Source organism: Hippocampus comes, unplaced genomic scaffold (assembly GCF_001891065.2).
Source record: "Hippocampus comes isolate QL1 unplaced genomic scaffold, H_comes_QL1_v1.1 scaffold7, whole genome shotgun sequence".
Taxonomy (NCBI): domain Eukaryota; kingdom Metazoa; phylum Chordata; class Actinopteri; order Syngnathiformes; family Syngnathidae; genus Hippocampus; species Hippocampus comes.
Genome location: NW_017842060.1, coordinates 4,744,259 through 4,765,438, shown reverse-complemented (window position 1 = coordinate 4,765,438; position 21,180 = coordinate 4,744,259). Strand labels below are relative to the sequence as shown.

The 21,180-nt window shown below is 40.5% G+C and overlaps 1 protein-coding gene across 1 annotated transcript in view; it reads right to left on the bottom strand.

The window, feature by feature from the left end:
* Positions 1-15,044: 15,044 nt before the first annotated feature.
* dkk2 (dickkopf WNT signaling pathway inhibitor 2) overlaps positions 15,045-21,180 on the bottom strand; it is a 21,186-nt gene continuing 15,050 nt past the window's right edge. Inside the window, exons 2-4 of the mRNA XM_019861831.1 lie at positions 19,773-19,926; positions 19,020-19,154; positions 15,045-17,258 (exon numbers count right to left, since the gene is read on the bottom strand). Coding sequence (XP_019717390.1) covers positions 17,008-17,258; positions 19,020-19,154; positions 19,773-19,926 — 540 coding nt within the window. The 3' untranslated portion in view covers positions 15,045-17,007. The remainder of the gene's footprint in view (positions 17,259-19,019; positions 19,155-19,772; positions 19,927-21,180) is intronic.

Here is a 21,180-nt window from a genome sequence, read left to right as displayed (position 1 = left end):
GCGATTTGAGACACCTGAAGCTCGTAGTATAGTCTTTATTTTTAGCCGGCGTCGTAAATCAAACTTCCATTTTGTCTTCAGGCTTTCTGACTGCTTTTCGGGTATATCACCTTGTGGCGTTTCCCTCATATTGTCAAACTTAAAAAAGACCCAAGCATAAAAACAGTCAGATGGCCATTTTAAAGTAGACATTTCATGCATTATTTTTCCCCCCTTCAATATTCAAAACAGGTCCTGGGTGTCTTAGTATATATAGTCAAAATACCCCAATGGTCATGCCGTCAACGCTGTTAGCAAATGCTAATCTTGTGAATCCAACCGAAATCAGTGACTGGCCATGCCTTGAAAGTGGCAAATGTTCACCTAACCTAGAGTTTGAAAAGGTAGTGAAGTCACACATTTTCAGCAATGTTAATTTTTAGCTTCACACGCTCCAGAGACCCACTATTTTGTGTACAACCGATTAAAAAAAAAAAAAAAAGCACATTTCCATAATATGGCCCCTTTGAAATAATATCAAACATGATAATGACCACTTAATGGGTATGTCATCGGTGGAAGCCAGCATTTATTTGCATTGCTGACACGAAATTAGCATCGTGAGCTAAGGTCCTTGTCACCTGATGGTCATTTTTGCTATTCTCCAAACGTACGGTTTAAATTACTTCTCTTTGTCAGAACAGTGTAATTGATTTTGAGTCGACTCCAAACCAGCAAAGATGATTAATAGATTTAAGAGATTAATAATTCAACCGAAATCCTGAAAAAAAAAAGAAAAAACGGGATTTGTAATACAGCCAACCCTAACCGTTTTGCATAATGTTGAAATTATTACCCCCAGAATCCTGCCCCACATGATGTATTTTCTCATGGAAAAACCGCACAAGTCAGAATTTAGTTTGTCAGTGGGCGGCGGGTGGGAAAACAATGGAAAATGGTCAACAGCATTGTTTGAAAAATATTCCAAGCTGGACAGAAACATATTTTGAGCGGAGAGCGCTGATGGAAAGACAAACATTGGCTCGACCAGCTCTTGGCTGCACTTCAAAGAGAAAAGCTCGCATACTCTGTGTGTGGCTTTGTGCTTTGCCACACTTTGCAATGACCAACACGATCCAGGCGGTTCTAAAACGCGTATGACGGGCACCGTGGGACGTCGTAAAGCCTCCGTCAATGTGTCTGCACTTTGTCTAAGGGGAGCAATTGCCCTCACCTTTGTAGATGCACCGATTAACATTCTCATGCCGTTTGGAGGCTTGACTTTGCTGTGATGGGACCGCAAATCCAAAGCGAAAATATAGCAAATACGGGATTATACTCTGCATCCTTTTGTAGGGTTAAAACCTCTTCCAGGGATATTTTCTTGAAGAGAGATCAATTTGTCCCATGTCCTCAAATGCTGTATGGTGCTTGATTTGATTGCTGACCCGCTTCGGTCCACCATCGCTTCAACAGATCGCAAAGTAGTCCCAATTTTGGAAATGGGCCTTTGTCAAGTTCTTACTGACTACTAAACCATCATCCTGAAAAGATAGTTCAGTCCACTTTAACCGACGAGTGAACTCGAAATTGCGGCATCGGAGCAGTCATCCTTGGGTTCTCCCAATCAGTCTGGTTGAGCGGACAGAATTTCTCCAAGGACCTCCAAATAATTTTAATACAATAACAATTCTGGCATAACCACCATATGCGGACCTACATGCCATGGAACCCCTGGGATTTTTTTTTTCCCCGATGTTGCAGTCTGGCTCACCGACAGAAACAACCGCATTGAATTGAACTAATTTTTCCATTGTTTCTAACAGACATGCACTGCTTCCACTAACACGGCTGCAAACAGAGCGGAGCCAGGTTCGAACAGCCAAGTCAGTTGTTGCCCAAGGGGACATTTGGTTGCTCTTTTTGGCGATTTTACCGACCGCTCTTGCAGCTATTTTCTCCAAAAGTGACAAAATGGGCTGAGAAAAAGGAGCCGTCACAAGACACAGATACTGGTGAACAAACCGTCAGTAACTTTAGAGACTTTGAGACTTGGTACTTCATTCTGTAACCAGATCTTGGATCTGATCATGATCCAGATTCAGACTTCTGCTGCTAATCTGAATTGGGATGCTAAAGGTACTTGTTCTATACATCTGAAGAAGACACTGAAAGAGTCCACTTAGGCCACCGGGGGGCATAAGTGTCCAGCCCCACAACTCTTCAAAGATGAGTTTGTGTTTGCTCACTTAACAGCTCAACCTTTTAAATTGAGCTGAACTTTAAGCGTTCCTTCCCCCTCCTAGCTCATGGGGAATCATTCACGACAGCAGCCGTGTTTCAGAGGATGCCGGAAAGCGGGAAGTATTACGTGTCTTTGTAATGACCCCGCTGTCGTCTTTGGGCTTATCCGAGCCATTCATTAAACGGACGGGTTCTTATCAAAGTGATGAAGTGGCGACTGGGAACGGAAGACTTAACGAGTATGACTCGCAGAACTGACCGGGGTCTTTTCATCTATGGATGAGGTCATTCATCTTTCAACAGTTGCGTCTTCTCTTGGTGATTCACACAAGTGTGTGTGTCTCAGATCATTGTGAACAGACCGACCAGATATACAGGTATATATATATATATATATGAAGTTAATTTTTTACACACCACAGAGAAGGGTGTAGTTAACAATCCTATCAAATCATTTTGAAAAATTGCAATGTATAAAATGAATTGGCAAAATCAAAATCAAGCCATTGTCTCCGCTCTCAAATCGTCTGTGCATGTCCGCTGAATGCTTGAAACCACAATCTAGTTCAAAATGGATGCTACATTCTGTGCACACTTATGCCGTTACATCTCATGTTTGAGCAGCAAAAATATATCCTCTTATATTCTACGGTGGCGACAGAGTCAAAAGGATTTCCATGGTCTGACTCGAGGCACTATCCAACATGTAGTTTTCGAGCTAACCGATGTCTTGGAATCCTCTTGGCTGGTGGATGAGCAGTAAGGAGTTGGGAGTTTAAATTGTGTTCTATTAATGGTAGAATCCAGAAAAGGTGCCATCTAGCTAGCTGCAAATATTGGTAAAAATGGTTCAAGAAATAATAAGTAACTCTTAATTGCTTCCGATGACAAGACAAGATAAAAGTTTTTAATGATGTGGGGGAGGGGCAACTCGTGCCGGATGCCCAAATGCATCACTGGGCCATGATTTAGCCTCGACCCCAAAATTTGAAAAGCTGAAAATGTTGAAAAACAGATAAGCGCCATAGTTCCACAATTCAGTACTAGATAGTTCTCCGTCTTTGCATGTTTTCAGCGTTTATCTTCAATCATGAGTAATGCATTTCGAAGCAAAGCCTCTGAATATGAGTTATACATGTACAGTGTAAGATCTGCATTCAGATGTTTTGTATCTTGACAAACTGACTTGCTGTTGGCTCTCAAAATCAACAACTAGCAACTTGGTACGTACAACAGGACAAGGCCGAGGATCAAAGCAAACTGACTTGCTGTTGGCTCTCAAAATCAACAACGAGCAACTTGGCGATGGTACGTACAACAGGACAAGGCCGAGGATCAAATCACTTCAAAGCAGCCCAAGCGATGAGCTCAAAAATTGCTGTTGTCCGTCAGGCACAGCCACCGCTGAAATCTTTTTCAACTGGGGGCCAGGGGGAGTCTCGGACCTTCTTTCAGGTGTCTTTTTGAGTTGGGGAGTTCAGAAATAGTACAGACTCTGAGAATTTCTATTTTCCTGACCTCATTCCTTTTCTAACAAATACTTTCATGATGTTATGAAATACTTAGTCACAGCTTTTAGACCGCCTCCTAAAGTGAAAACTTTTTGAATGGAAGGAATACGGTACTTTGGTTTAATTGTCCAACCCACGTGGCAGCGACATTTTCTATATTTGGCACTCTTCATTCCTTAGTTTGCCGCTTTGTGGGTCATGCAGAATGGCGACTAACATTTGGATTAGACGGTGCTGATAGCAGAGTCACTAATAATTTCTTGGCTTCTATTTTAGGAATTTTTATGTCTCGTGGCAACAGTCTCGTGAAATGAAATTCTCTGACCAAAACAGCTAAAAACGTTCCACATGACCCAGCTTTGTACAAGGTCTGCTTGCTCTGATTTGTGGTGCGATTGTGTGCTTATTGAATGAATCATCAGGACGGATGTCAAAACCACGACTCAGCACTTTTATTTCTGTCCGAAATGGGAATCCCCTTCAAATGGATGACTGGCACACGCGGACTGAATATTTTTAAACTTACTTTTGATATATAATCCCCTTCTTTTTTTCTTTAAATGCTTGATGCACTCTTCTTTCATGCGCACATGGTTGTTATCCGGGGTCCCCGCCCTGTTGCCCTAATTGCTCTAATTTGGCTGACTGTAAAATAATTTGCCAAAAGCACCCGAGTAGCAGTTAGTCGACTCAACTGAAGCGCCGAAGAACTAGTTGACTTGTGGACTAGTCGATTCAGCCTCCCAATACCAACACCAACATTTGTATCAGTTTTACTGAATTTGGATCCGTTCGCTCACCACTCGCAATCACCCTCATAGGTGTGGCTTCTTTTAAAAGGAGAAACGCCATAAACTAGAAAAGCACAACATAAAAAAAAAAATTAAAAAAAAACTATAAACCGTTTTACCGGGTCAATCCAAAATTTGAAAAAACATGTTTAAATCTTTCAATGCCAAGGATGTTTTTTCAAGTTCTTTTTAGTTCAATCACAGATACGCATTTATGTTTTCTTTTTTTTTTCCACGTTGGTATTGTAAAGAAGGGTCTGAAAATGGCTGGCAACAATTGTCCATATGGTTAATACCGATTTTACCATGGCAACAGTTTGGATATAGATTGCGATAATTTCTGATGGGGAAACAAATATTTACGAGAATAGATGACTCAAAGCAAAGAGTCATTGCACAGTCTGTCTGTGGAACCCTCAGAGCGATAAAGCCGATGACAGTTCTTTTTCATGTTGTGACCCTTGTTGACCATCAACTGATACACATGGCTAAAGGCAAAAAAAAAAAAAAAAAAAAAACTCTGGTCCAGCTGTCTCCTCGGGCCATGACTGACTCCTGGGACAAAACAAAACCAGCACCCCAATTATTAGATCAGGTCTCCCAGCTTTTGTTGTGGTGCTTTGAAGGATGTTGTTTTGTTTGTTTGAGAAATTACTAGTTTCCATCCGGTCTGGAAAAAAAAAAAAAAGACATTCAGGGTTCGAAAATGGAGCGGTCACAAAGCGGTGACAATGCCTTTTGCCACTCTTTTACTTTTGCACTGCAACCTGACCCGCCGTCTATTTTAACGTTGTATTTGGCTAAGCGTCGCCATGGGACACATTGATGCGCATCCCTTTCGTCGTATGCCATTCCCATGCATTCTAGTCTGCTCCTGACAAGGCGTGGACATTTTTACAACATCTCATCCGAGCATAAAAGGCTTTTGAATATACATTTCATGATGAGAAATAACCTTTGGGTGAGCAATCGAGCCAACTTTGGGGCTTGCACGAGGTTAAAAGTGCAAACGGGGCGGGGAAACATAACGAGCGTCATTAAACTGTGATTCAATGCGCAATCTTTCTGTTTCAGAAAATTGTCAGCATTTCACCATTTTTTTTTTCAAAAGATTGAACGAATAATTGTAATTAAATAACATTTTGTGGCCAGCTGTTCCGAGGTGAGACCAAAGCTGGCCATGTTGAAGAAAAAATGCCCCTCTCCACCTCAAAAAAACAGTACAATAAGATCCAGTGACTTTAAACTATAAATTAATCAAAAACTACAATTCCATTTAGAACTCATCTTCAATACATTACCTTTAAAAAATAAATGGCTTCTGGGCCCCCTACTGCCCCTAAATGGTGGGATTTTGCCCGTAAAATTTGAAAGTTTTTCATTTACTGTCGCATCTGCGACTATAAAAATGTGCTTTTTTTTCATCAAATAATGGGTGAATGTATAAATTCTTGATTCTTTTGGTTGCTGACAAAGCTCAGCTCGACTCACAGGCCAATCATCAGTAAGATAGTGAAAATAAAAGTAATTTGCTTGTCGGTTTACAGTATGCGCCTCTCAATTTTCTATTTGAGCCCCAAAAATTTCAGGTTAGGTGGCATTTTGCTCGAAGTAAAAAGAAGCTAGTCTAGAGCCCTAGGCTTACATATTAAAAAACAAACAAACAAAAACAGCATAAGTGCACATGGGCAGAAGAATCTCTATAATTTAATTTAAAGCACCCAAAAATGCAAACAATTGAGTTTTTCAGGAAATATCTAAAAACAGGATCCACGGGGGGTGAAAAGGGGACATTTGCAAATAAACAGGTGTTCAGCGTAGTTGACATGTTTGATTTTTTTTGTAAAATACGAAATTTGAAAATTTCATATATCTACAGACAATAGATAGAATAAAAACAGGCAATAAATAGACCCTGTGCCCTCTTTTTCTTGACAAATTGTCAGAAGTAGGTTGATGTCATGCTTTCCCCACATTCGATGATTTGGTTCCTCAAGCTTTGCAATTTAGCACAGGCCGTTTTTCTCAGAAACCTACTTCTGATTTGGAGTCAGATGGGCATATGAGTCATATTAGGATTTTATCAAAGTGCAACAAGTCTGAACATGGGTCCTTGCCACTTTTTCATGCATCCCGTTATATTAGACATATCCACCCAATATCATGTCGATGTGACAAACTGATTTGGGGTGTCCATTTTTTTTTCTAACTTGCCACTGATTGATGGGCGTTGCATTCAAAATCCTCACTCGCGTATAACAAACTTAGATAACTTTAAAAAAAATTAAACCAACATTTTGATCAATAAAACAGTCAAAACTGCTGAGTTTTTAAGAATGTGAAATCTTTTAAAAATGGTGATTTATTTATCCTAAGAATGGTACCACGCCTCAGTTGGAATGTTGAAGACGATGTGCAGCTTCAAAAGTTTGGTGAAGGTTTTCACATAAGGTTGTACAGGCATATGATACATTTGATGAAAGGAACCCATTGTAGTGTGTTTGAGAAGGCATTTTCTTCATGTGACTTTTGTTTACTCTGGTAACATAATCTGTGGCCATGGCGGAGATAGCATCAATCCAAGGGACGGCGTCATTGAGATTATCTTCCCAATGAGCGGTGAGGCAAGACATCAGTGACAGTCTAAAGTGTGAGTTCAGTAAAAGTGCAGCACATTTATCATAGTCTATCACAAAATGACAGAGATAAAGGAAACACGTCAGCTATACTACACTGCTATGTTTTAGCTCATGCTGAACTCTTACATTGGCCGAATAAAAGAATTCTGAAGTTTATCCACTATACAGATTGTGTGAAGTCATTTCTCAGGTAAATAGCGCATCATAGTCGCTAATTGAGGGGTTTTAAGGGAAAGAACTAGGCTAACTAGCCCAATGAGGGAATATTAGCGGGCTAGCAAACTGCAGCCTTGGCTAATGTTGGTTTACTGAGGGGATTATCAGGCAAATTTGTAAACTGGCTAGTTACCTACTCTAAGACAGCATGTTTGGGGGACTTTTCAGTCAACTAATAAGTATTAGTTGTCCAAGAGAATGATTTAACAGGCAAAAAAAATATATATATATATTTTTGAAGTTCATCCACGATACAAAGAGTCTTGTTACACCTCAAATTCTGGTCTAGTGGAAGGGCATTTGATTTTTCCCACATGATCGGTCTAGCAGATGAAAAAAATTTCTACTAAACAATGAATTTTAGAGTAATTTGACGTCACAGTGGTTTGGGATCACTGATTGTCTTCCCAGCATTAATAAATCCTTCAGTTAGCCAGAACTTTGAGTACCCTTTTAGTCCATGCTTGATTTATTCTTGCTATATCAGTTAGCTTTTTGGTAATGATGCTCCAAAGACAATAGACGCCTCTTTGTGCTTTCTGAGAAGAGCAAAGCACTCAAAAAGTACTTGAACTGACCGCTTTCCAATGAAAATATCTTTTACATAAACCTCGTCACATTAAATGTTACGTGGGTATTCTCTTTAGGATCACGGATGAGCCTAGCAAGGTCATACGGTAGGATGCCTGGTGCCAGACACTGTAGGCATTCAACAATTGCATTTTCTATATAACCCAATTTTTTTGGGGGGAAAAAAGCATATCTCAATATAATATTTTTGTTGCAAAAAATAGAAATTAGTTTTGACGGGTTAGGATACAGTTTGTGATAAAGTGTCACGTAAACTGCCAAGGTCTATATCTACTCTGTGGAAGGACGCCAACAATTGGTCAACTGGAAACGTCAAAGACAATTTACAGCCTTGAACGAACCGACCTTACATATAAGAAAAACGTTGTTTTTGGGGGGGTGGGGGGATAAATGTCAAAAATGATTTATATTTATTCTCCAATGCCATTAACATACGAGGTTAGCACACATAATTTTTTATAAGTCTTCAGTGAACCTTTGCGTGAATTTGTAAACATCATGCATGATTCACTCTTCACTTAACCCAACTTACGTTTTTCATGAGCGAAGCTACAATTTCGTTGAAAGCATACCTAGCGTACATACCAAGAGACGCGCCAATCAAATATGTTTTTTGTGAACACGAAAGAGAAGATAGGAATTCTGCACTGAAATCTTATGTCGGGATCTTCAATGAAACAAAAACGCTTTTAAAAACTAAGACAATTTAATAAACGCAGCCCTCATTGAACGCACCGTACGTCTTTTGTAAACATCAATGACAATTTAGTCTGAAATGAAGCTAACGTATCTCGTTTTGTGAATGTCAAAAATAGTTTCGATTCCATACTAATATTACTTGACAGTCCATGACAAAGAAAATTTTGTCGTTAGTTCAATTGTTTCTGTCCGGTGGCAGGTTGCCAGACTTTATCCATCATAGACCAACTACCGATCCGATTCAATTTACTGCTCACAAGCGGCGAGCTGAAAAATATATAACAAGTGACAGCACAAAACTATTTTCAGCGAGACGTAGTTGTAAAAATCATTGTGAATTGACGCACCACATGAAAAATGGGCAGTGACAGTCACTGATGACTCTTCACGTATCACGTTGTGGTAGCAGCAAGATTTTGCTTTACATCCAGCGACACCAAATCAGGAGGATCAAGCTTCCTGATACCTCAAATCTGTTTTCAAAACATGTTCCCACTTTTGCTGAGCTATTGGATCATTTGAAACACATGAAATGAAACCACATGTGGAAGGAGGCGGGGGGAGGGGGGACATGTATTTGCTGGAGCTGTTAACAAATCATAGTCACATCTGAAACAAGAGTGCGGCTGCACACTGCTTTTTTTTTTTTTTGTAAGTCCAAAAGACAGGAAACGCCTGGTTTAATCTTTAACAAGGCGTTTTATTTGAAGAGATGCTCAACTGTCCGACGTATAAAATCACCATAAAGAAAAAAATAGCGAGAAAATGGAAGCAAGGTGCTGGAGTTAGTGGTGAGAGTTCGGGGGTGGGCAAACTTTAGTGCTCAAAGCCCGCATTTGATTTTGAAAACAAACTGTTAAAGTGTTTGCTTATTATTCAAAATTAGTTATCATAAATTCGACAATCATTCAATAAAATTAAACTATCTAGCATTATTAATTTTGGCTTCAGACTGCCCCTAACTGGTTGCATGTGGGCGGGTGGGTGCAATGGCAGTGCTAGCACAGATGGCGCCATGCATGTGTACAAATTTAAGAAAGTTAGCCTTCACCAGAACATTCCACGAGATTTATAATATATTTTTATCCCAAGCTCAATTTACCAGTATAGACGGGACAAGCCGACAGAAAAACTCACATTCAAACAGAAATGGTATCTGTTGTTTTTGTCTCGTTTGCTGCCTAATATAAGCTAAGTTAACTTTGTGATGTTCGGTGAGGCTGGGACAAACTGCCTGTACTCTGCTTTTCTCATCAAACAAATATAACGCTTAGACGCCACCTCTTTATTCTTTTCTTCATCCTCATTTAAGAAAAAAAAAATATATATATTTTGCCTTCCCTGTTTGCTAACTTAGCTTCATTTTGATGCGCTAAGTACCGTATTTTCCACACTAAAAGGTGCACTGAATTATGAAGCGCACCTTCAATGAATGGCCTATTTTGTAATTTTGTTCATACATTGGACGCACCGCATTATGAGACGCAATCTACAACGCATCCACTAGATGGAGCTACACACAAGGAAACGTCAACAGAACGATCAGGTGTCAGTAAAACGTATTTAAAAAAAGCAGCGACACAGTTCACTTAAGCAACAGCAAGTTCTAACATTGACTCGTTAAAGTTGAACTTTCTTGCCGCTGCTCTATTTCCGTGTTCAACTGCGAAACCGATCGCCTTAAGTTTGAACTCTGCGTTGTCTGCATGTCCCGAGCAAGGAGCCATTTTGGGGGTCGACATATTACCGTAATGACCATACACAAGGCGCATCGGATTTTAAGGCGCGCTGTGAGCTATTAAGTAAATGGAAGACTTTTAGGTGCGCCCTTTAGTGCGGAAAATGCGGTATTATAAAAGGAACTATCATGCTAATGTGAGGCATACACCTCCACCCGAGTTCCCGTGTGTGTCAGACTGGAAAAGTGCATCAACGGAGGAGGTGAAGCGCGTCTCCAGCCTAGTCTACGGCGTCCCTTTTGTTGTCGCTCAGGAGGAGGGGCTGTTAGTCAGAAAGTCGTGGACAACAATGCAGTCTGGTCTACTGAAAGAGATGCGATGTCACAACAGTGGAGTCTGGCTGGGCGGGGCCTTTTATTTATTTATTTTTTTGTGAATGGACTTTGGGATAAACGAGTAAAGCTCCACTTCCGCGCAGATGACATTTGAAAGAGTGACATTTCCATGTTGCTCATTCACTGCAGCCTCCCTGACTGCACAGATGCTGCAAATCACAACCCTCCAGGGAGGGTGTGAGTGAGTGAGCCTGCTCTACACGATGTTGTGTTTGTGTGTGCGTCTGTGTGTGTATTTGCCGTCGTCGCTTGGACGTGTTGAAAGGTGCACAATGGCATCCGGTATCCAGTTTATCTGTTTGACAAATGTGACTAGGACAAATGGCCTCATCACTTGTGGTCCACACACACACACACACACACACACACACACACACACACACACACACACACACACACACACACACACACACACACACACACATATACACACACCGTGATGATGAAGGTGAAGCATCCTTTCAAGTAAGCTATACATACAAACATTACGATGGCCATCTTGCATCGTATGTCGAATAGTGATAAAAAGGTGTCCATCAAAAATTGAGGTAGTTTTTTTTTTTTTTCGTAAAAAGTATATTTAAAAGACAAAGGACAAGTCAAAAATTTTCCTTTACAATACAGTGGTACCTCTACTTATGAAATTAATTGGTTCTGGAAGAAATTTATTAACTAGAAGATTTTGTAAATTGAGACGCGTTTTCCATGTAAATGCCCTAATTCGTTCCAAGGCCCCCAAAATTCAGACATAAATGTTTTCTAAAGCATTAAAATGCATCAACATATGTAACAAATACATGTTACAATTAGATTATTGTACAATAAATGAGAGTTGTGCATTATGTAAAAAACAAAGAAGTATTTAAATGGGGTGTTTCTATGTCGGATATGGTGGTTAATTAGCATACATTTGCACAATATGAAATTTAAATGGTTTAGGTTTTCACACTGAAATCTCTCCACTTTTATTGAAGTACAAGTTAGAGATAAAAAGAAAAAAAGAAAAGAAAAAGGACATTGAGGCGATAAAAGATGATTTAAGGCGTTCAACATCAGCTCAGAGTTGTGAGGCATGACTGCTCTTCCTTGGCACTGCTTCTCATCGCCTTTCTCAAACATTTTTCGACCGGGGAATCATTTCAAGCCTCACCTCCAGTAAAAAAAAAAAAAAAAAAAAAAAATTGAGCAACCAATAAAAGAGCGTGGCGAACTTCGATCCAGGCCTTGTAAATCAAGCCCCGATTGCTGATCAAAGCGAAGCTGTGAATCTCCCGTGACGCATCCCCGCATTCCGTGTTAAACACATTCACATGCTGCACTTGTTTGTTGTGTGCATTTCTAGTACCATGCTCCGTCCCGCTTGACGCCGCGTTCATTTCATAGTGCTCCCTCGGGACACGTCCAAAATTGGATGGAGATGGTTTGGCATATGCTCAGAGGAAGGTCGGCCACACTTGTAACACAACTTTTAGTTCTTTATTTTTTTTTGGGGGGGGTGACTTCTCATGACTTGCTGAGTCAAAACGTTGTCAGCATGTCGGATAAGCTGAAGAAAAATATGAATGTTCTAGCTATTGTTACTTCTAAAGACAAAAAAAAAAAAATTCAAAATGTGTACTCTGTCGTCCCTGTAAATTTCATTTGAGAGGACAGTGGCAGCGCGAATGTGCGAAGCTGTATTTCAGGGTTACGTTTCCTGTCAATGATGAGCTATTTTTAGAACAGGTTGTTGATATGGTCTTTGGTGTGGGTGGCGGGGGGCTACCTGGTGCCCGCAGGCACCATGCTGGTGACCTCTGGGCCAACTGGCCTCGCCTTTGTCAGCATGAAAGTGGTTTATTTGGTACAATTTCCACTCGCCCTTTCTCCCAAAAGACCGTCACTCTCAGAATGGGCTGACGTTTTGTGTCATCACGTTAGAGTGTCTTAAAGTTCACAACGTGACACGCAGGGCCGGCTGCAGGATTTTTTTCCTCTCCCCGGGCTAAAGCGGAGATTGACTGACAGAAGGTGGGGGCAGGAGGGGGCGTGAAAAAAATATTCATTTCACCTGCTACTCTCGAAACCCTTCTCGGATTGGCGGGTAAGTTCCAATAAGATGCCATAATTCCAAAGTTGACACGTCAAAATGAATACGATTTTTTCCAGTGGCATTTGCTCTAAAACTTAAAAGCACCAATGGCACATTATTCATGAGAAGAGAGGTTAGGGCGATAGAATAGGTCATCTGTGTCTTTCATCAATTGCCTGTATTTATTAGCTACGGAGGCATTTCAGGTGTGTAAATTCCACAAAGATGGCGGCCCATACAAAGATAGTGAGAAAACGAAGCAGGAAGCGTTTAAATTCACATTGTGTTGCCACGTGTCAAAAAGCACCAGTGGTTTTATTTCTTTATTTGTGTCATATTCAAGTCACACAAAGCAGAGCTGTTATGCAGATGTGAGCTCACCGAATTGTTTGTCTCACTCATAACTTGCGCATGAAGTATTTGGGTGTGCTGATGGGTGCGCTTTAAAACCTCAATCGGGAACGTTTCTCTGGTAGAGATAAACACACAAAGCTTTGCGTCACATGTTTTGGAGAAAATATGGAAAATATGTCACGTCATGTTTCGCAGCGTCCTAAACTGACAAATTGAAAAACATAAGTCTTTCATAGTCCCGTAGGGATTTTGTCTTTTCTCGTGTTGGACTTGGTCTTATTGAATGGAAACATTCTTCCTTTAATGTTTTTTCCATGATGCTAATTAGTTCCACCTGTCCTGTCCCTGCCCCTTTATTTTGTGTGTGTTTGACCAATCATCTCTTATGATTCTGTTTAGCAGTCATTATCAGATCTTTTGTCCATGTTTGTAAAAAGTCTTCGCTGTTGAATTTGTAAGATTCTTGACTGTCATGCATGGAAAACATATGTTAAATGTAAAACCGCTAACCGCACGCCGATTTTTAACCTTGATTTTTGAAATGTCAGACGATGAGGTTCAATCAATCATCCTGTTTTTTTTTTTTAAATACTCTTTTTGTGTGTGGTGTGCTTGAGATCACCAAAACATCCCACAAACACATAAGGATATCTTCCGTGACAATCCTGATGTCTTTCGTGGTACTGACTAAAATATTCAACTCAATTCTACTTAAAGAGAATTTCTCGTAAAGAGCAGAATCGATGGTTTTATCAATAACGGCAAGTCGTCCATGTCCCGAAGACGCAAAGCAGCCCCAGACCATGTTTCACTTCGGTCATAGTGTTCTCGGAGTGATGACGTGTTGAGTGTGCACCAGGCATACTGGTAGTTTTCCTTGAAGGCCGAAAACATCAATTTTATATTCATCTGACCAGAAACAACATCAGATGAGCTTTATCAATGATGTCAGCAGCTTAAATACATCACCAGCCAGTACTTCAGTGCTAGACGTGTACCTGAGAGTGCATCCTACTTTGCTTTTCTTTTGACTTGCCTACCTGTCCATCCATCCAGCCTACCTACTGCTACATCAACCAGTTCATCTGACCTTCCCATGACCTCCATTTAATCTGTCCATCTATACTTCCCCACTTCTTACCTACTAGTCTTTTCATAGACTATAGTGCTTTCCTTTTCTTCAAAGTCTTTCAGTCGTTACTGATTTTAGCCACTGTCCAGTCTATCTATGCTACTGCTAATTTTAGCTAATTTGACATCTCTGTCCTATTACGTACGTACAGTATTTACCTATCCATCCAACCTTTTTACATAACATCTAATCCCCCAGTTATGCCATTTGTCCTACCTACTATTCTACTTGCCTACAAGATCATTTGTCCTACCTACAAGTAAGTCAGGTGGGAAGACTTGCCCATTTACTTGTCTGCCCTACCTTCCTACTTGGTTTGCTGCAGTATTTATTTACCTATTTGTCCAAGACAGCTTCTTATCTAGCAATCTTTCCCTCCACACCCATTGGTATTTTTTAAATTATATTTACTGCATGTCCTTGGAGGTGTTGACTGGGACTGTCTGTATTGTTTTGAGTCAAACCGTCAAATTAGAAAGAACTCTCAAACACAATAAGCCTTTTTTAAGTGCAGTTTGTACCCTTGAAACATGTATTAAGGCTTTCATGCACCCTGTGACCTGATAACATAAGCTGTCCACTGTAGTAACAGTTGTCCCTGAAAGGGTGAAATGTGTTGGTTTGGAACATGGTCTAACAAATACAGTCTCCTTTCATTCTCCTCCAACTGCGACTACTAATTCATTTGAGCTTGGTAGTGTTGACAGTAGTGTTCACTGTAGTGCAAAATAATACTCGGTCTGTTAATACAAAATACATTCTTTAATTTGTTCATCGTTGTAAATATGCAAAACAAATCAATGGCAATTATTCACATAAAAACCAATATTTCGCTGGATATAAATCTTAACATCATATACATACCATTTACACAATGTACTTGTGTCGCAGTAACTTTCTGATGCATATTCGGTCAAGGATGTCCACTACTGTATGGCACCAAACATTTGGTCCCTTCACTCTGCTCACCTAGATTATCTGGCTGCACTATTTAGGCATTAAATCTCATTATATGTACATGATATACACTGTTTCTTAAATATGTCATTGTCACCTCCGTTCTATTTACAATATAAGATCCTATCTGTATTTTGAAATGGTTACTATGGGCGATGACATAATACGGGCACAACTGCTTTCAAAACTAGACACGGCTGATACAGTGACACGCACTTTTGCAGTCATTCTGATCAATGATGCGGCATCGTTTGACCCCCGCTTGCTAAAAAACATTATCCGTCGTATATCTTCAAGAAGCAGAAAAGCAAAACTGGAGAAGTAGACACCCCAGTCAGATTACATGAACATTTACAATTGAAGTCAAACAGTAGATGGAATGCTCGAGGCAAATAGATGACTTTTTTTTGGGTGGCGTCTCCACATTTGAGAAGTCCTTCAAAAATATATTTGCTGTTGTTGCGCGGAAATAAATGGAGGACAAAGATGATGGTCAGCGTATGGTAGCATCTAATAGTAATCCACAGACACCATGCACACACTGGGTGGCTAGGACAGTATCATCACAGCTTGTCTCGACGAACATTAACCGTGGGGGGCAAGGAAATAGTGGAGCAGAAACTGCGGCGGAGTAGGAGACAGCAGTAAGTGGTTTTAATTCTTCTGGTTCCAAAGCTAAGGAGTTACGCTAACATTAGCATGTGTTTTTTATTTGTTGTCATTCCTGTGTTTACTTCTTGGAATACATCTGAGAGGAGACTGAGGGTGGCAGGGAAATGAGAGCTCTGTAGTGGAGTGGAGACTGCGGTATGGAATACCGCAGTGTCCAAAGCTAAGGCATAGCAACAGGGTAGGCTAACGTTAGCATGTGTGTTTAATTTAGTCATGCCAAGGTTTATAGTTGAAACGGATAAACCCTGATCACGGTTCGTACTGTTGTCGTGTTGGCCAAACGCTGGAATTGTGGTTGTCCGCATAGCACAGATCTGTAAAATCTATTTCATCTTTGGGTTTTATTTACATACATCCAGAGTGATTTCATACACTTTTTAAAGAAAACGGTGATCTATTGCCAAAAAAGAAATTGACGTGATAAAGAAAAACTGCGATCAGTTTTGGATTCCGCGCCCCAAAATTTGTTAAAACCAGCTGTCAGACCTAACTCGACAGGAAATGTGCTCCCCATTTATTATTCTAACTATTGTATTTAGCATCTGCGTTGAGGTAAGAGTGACAATCTGTCGTCCGGTTTTCCACAATGGCACACAAATGGAGAAGGATGAAGATTGAAATCATAGAAGATGGAGGAAAAGAGGAAGAAAAGACGAGTATAAACGGGGAGAAGAAGACTTTTTCATATGTTGCCTACATGACATCATTGCTATTCCGTTGGGCTAAAAGCAGTTTGCAGTTGCTAACCCTTAGCGACGGGCATACGGCTTTTACATATTTGTCATCATTGGAAAAGCTCTCGCGTGGTAATACCAGGAGGACTTTCGAAGCAAATGGACTTTGCAGCGTGTTAAGGAATGCGCTGGGCGGTTCATATTAACAATAATAATGCAGCTTCTGCGTGAATGTCTCCACCTGGAGTCCCTCCATCCCTGAATGGCATCAACGCAAAATAACACCCACGCAGTGGTGTCCTTTTACTCCATCCCTCTACGAAAAAAAACCCCAAAACACTACGTTCCCCAGGCTGATCGGATTGCCCGCTTGACGGCGTCGCATCCGCCGTCTCCTCCTCCTTCAAATCTTCTGGCACATGTGTAGTCTGGACTTGGACGACGAGGTGGCATCTTTCCACACCTTACACGAGAGGCCTTTGGCGCAGTCGCAGCGCTGAAAGATCTCCAGGCTGTGCGAGCCTTTTTTCCTCTGCTTGCTGCACACCTCACCCAGTCGCAGCACCGGCTTGCAGATTTTGGTCCAGAAGTGGCGGGCGCAGCAGTAGCCCTCAGAGCAGTCGGACGTACGCAAGCACGGGTCGCCCTCGTGACCTGAACGAAAACATGAGATTGTGTTCACGGCGCACCGGTATGATGTCCTGAAAAAGGGCAGCGTGGTAGTTTAGTGGTTAGAACATCTGCCTTGTATTCAAAAGTTCCTGGGTCGAGGTTGCAGATTTCCTTCCACTTTCCAAAAACATGTTAGGTTCACCGAAGACTCTAAATGAGGGGTAGGCAATTTAATTTTACAAAGGAGCCACATGAGGAACTGGAACGCTTGCCGAGGGCCAAGTCAACATGCAAACCTCAACTTTGTCGAGATTCTTTTTCATGTGGTGAGAAAAAGTGTGTTGTTTTCTTTCCATTTCTACAAAACACATTAAGGAGCCTCGCAGCGTTCGCTGCTCGGAACCAAATTATATGAGCGGTGAGAGAAGACGGACGGATGTTGGCAAAGCTATTATGGGTACAGGAACAATGAGGCGGATTGCTTGATTTTTGCTGTAGACTAAATCAGTTTTTATGCTTCCTGCTTTTCATAGCATTAGTTGTTACGGAGCATCAAATGATTTTTAGGCGAGAAGTATTGGAACAAATGGACTTCATATTCGTTAATGTCAATATTTTAATACAGTGGTAGCTCTACTTACGAAATGAATTGGTTCTGGAAGGAATTTCTTAATTCGAAAAATTTGTAAGTAGAGACGCGTTTTCCATGTAAATACCCAAATCTGTACAAGCCCGTAGTTGATTTTAGCGGCATGTGACTCATTGCCCAAGGTTATTGTCGGCATTGTGGTCTATAGAAATGTTATCAAGTGTGAGTGAGTGATCACGAGATGATTCAGTGACTGCAGTCACTGCGGTAGAAGTGCAACCTGTCCAATCCCAGTTTTATTTCTTGCACAAATTCAACTCATACTTTGACAATGTCAAACTGTTTTGCAAGCTGATGGCTGTTTTTCCATTTTTTTCTTTACATAGTCTAAAAAAAAATGACCTTGGATGGATCCCTCGTGTATATTTATCTCTGACATTGCAGCATACAAAATAATGATTAAAAAAAATCGAAAAATAGGAGTCAGAATTGTGCTGAATTTGTTGTTGTTTTTTTACTAGCACTGATAACTCAGCTAATGCTTGCGGTCAATTAACCCTTTTAGGGACAGCGGTCACTACAGTGGACAGCTTATCAGGTTATCAGGTTACAGGGTGCATGAAAGTTTGTCATTGCAACGCGGACAGACGCTTGGATTCTGCGAAACTCAAATTCTTTGGCGTCGTACTGTTTTGTTTTGTTTTGTTTTGTTTTTTTATCTGCATGAATTTTGTCAGGAGCTCCAACTCTGCGCAAACCGCAAGAGGGCAAAGGAAAGCGGGATAGCTATGGTTTCGAGTATGCAAATTATACTTTAGGCGTAAATATGAGGAGCGAGGCTGTTGTCGACATCGTTTGCGGCTTTGCTTGGCAGCAGAAAGTACCATGAGCCATCATCACCCTGTTTTCTTTTCACACAATCTAATTTGAATAGGATGATTTTGTCACTCAAATAAGAATTTGGGTCTGATTGTGACAGTATGTCACATAAATCATTTGCTTATGTTTTGTGGGCGCAGCTCATCCTCAAAGCTTCTTTCGGAACCACAATGAATGGCTAAAATGGCAATACCGACTTCTCCTCTGTGTTTGCAGCTATGTTGTTGGTTTAGGGTTCTGAAAGGGGTCTTTGGGGAGGTTGGGGCGGGGAAATCAAACTCGTAAGGAGTCCCTGGACCCAAAAAGTGTGAAAAATTTCAAGGGTGTCGTCCTACCTTTAAGAGAATGCTTGGCTTGAGTTTTCCTGGCGCTTTTTCTCCAACTGTGGTCTTTGGCAGAGAGCTTGTAGTGTTCGTCCAAGGCGGAGATGTGAGGTGAGATCACGCTCTCAGAGATCGCCGTGCAAATATCTGAAAAATTGCCAAGATGAGGAGTTTAGCATTCCGCAAACCGCGATCCCTTTCAGTCATTTGTATAAAGTATAATTACCGGCTGTGAATTCCAATGTGTGTTGATATAAAAAAAAAAAAAAGTCTTTGGATCTTTGTATTCTTGAATTTTAAGGAATCTTTGACAACTCAACTTTAAATATATACTTGAAAAGGACAATGAGAAATTAAAGTAGCAGGAAAGTAAAATTAGGACATGCTACTGTAATATGCAATATCACTCCTGAAGTTGATGCTAATTTTGCGTTAGCATGTCAATGGGATTTCACATTGAGTTTAGCATTCGCTGCAGCAATGGTTTTAAAAAAAAACAAAAAAAAAAAAACGAAGCATATTTTGTGTTTAATTATACAGTGTGAGTAATATTTTTGGCTGTGTGTTTAGATGGCTGTAAACTCCAACTGGGTTATCATTAAACTGATTAAAGCACGCTTAGGCACGACAGAATCACGTACGCGACACGCTTGTTATTCCAGTAACATGGTGCCTTTGACAATGCCTGTTTTAAAGATCGGGGAAACCCAAAAATTGAAATCACGGTTAAATTTTCATAAATAGTGCAGCGCTAGTGTGACTTACAGTTGTGGCAGCGGTTGCCGGGGCAACACATGGCATCCCGGTGGCAGCGCTTCTTCCTCCTGCGGCAAGCGAGGCAGCGCGAGGGCGCCTGCTGGGGGCTGTGGCAGTAACTTCCGACACTGCACTCCTTGTCATTGCTGCACGGATACACCTGCTGAGGAAACGATTCACTTTCAATACATTCGCCAGGGTTTCGCGGCCGGTCGTCTGCGCAGAAAGCCGATGGGATAGTTGGAAGGGTTTGACATTGACTCTAGAGAAGTTTTTTTTTTCTCGTGCGGGTGACGGTTTCTTGACCGATGATGTCGTGATGCATTTTTACAACTTTGCTCTTGTGAAATTCCCCCCCCCCCTTTTTTTTTTTTTTGACAAGGCCACCATTTTTTTTCATTCTTTTTCTTTGTAAATAATAATAGCGCGGTGTAAAACAAAATGCCCTCTTCCTCTTCCTCCTAAAATTGGCTTCTTTCTCCCCAAAATATGACTTTATTCTTGTAAGATTGACTTTTCTCAAAAATACTTTTTTTCCTCTTATCAAATTGTTATTCTTTGTTATAATATTACACTTCCTGATAACACAATATTAATTTTAAAAAATAATACATTCAAAAGTGTATTTTTCTCTATTTTGTCTTCAATTTAAAACCTTTTTTGAGACTTTTTATTTTAAAAATTAGAACAATTAATTGCTTTCTTGTGATATAAATTTTTTTACGTAAATGTTTTTTTTCCCATAAAATTCTGTTTTTGTTCATGTCAGTATGATTTAGTTTGTAACTGTTTTTGAATGTAATGATGTGATAAAATTTCTCTTAAAATGGTAACTTCACTCTTATGTTTTTTTTTCTCTTGACCAGTTAAAATGAATTAAAATGAAAAATTTGAAAACATTTTCTCGATGTCTCTAAAAATGTCAAGTTTTACATCAGAACTTTTTTTTTTCTTATTCATCGATCCCATTTTGGACCACTTGACATCTCCGCTCTCGGAAGCACCAGCATTTTTCTCCCCGTCCTTTTTGTTATTTTTATCCGCGCCAGACAATTGGAGCGATTACATTTCCAAAGCCAACTCTTTTTCCAAGCGTTCGGAGGCTTAATGAGCCCTGCAGACGTACCTCAGGGGTAATTACCCCCGCTAATCATACGCCTTCAGAGTCCATTTAGTCCTGTTTGCATGGTTTGTTCGAAGCTCGCTTTGTTTTGACAGACATTTTTCTCTTGTTGTGCCAACGTTTATGTCTGTGTGTTGTTTTTGTCTGCTTGTCTGTCGTTGTGAAGCGAAAAAACAAGAATGTATTTTGAGTACATGAAACTGCATCAAAGAATAGGATCATTATTTTTGTTTTATGCTGTATAGAGTTAACGTGTGAACAGAGAAAAAAAATCTGGGGAAAATATCGGAGGGG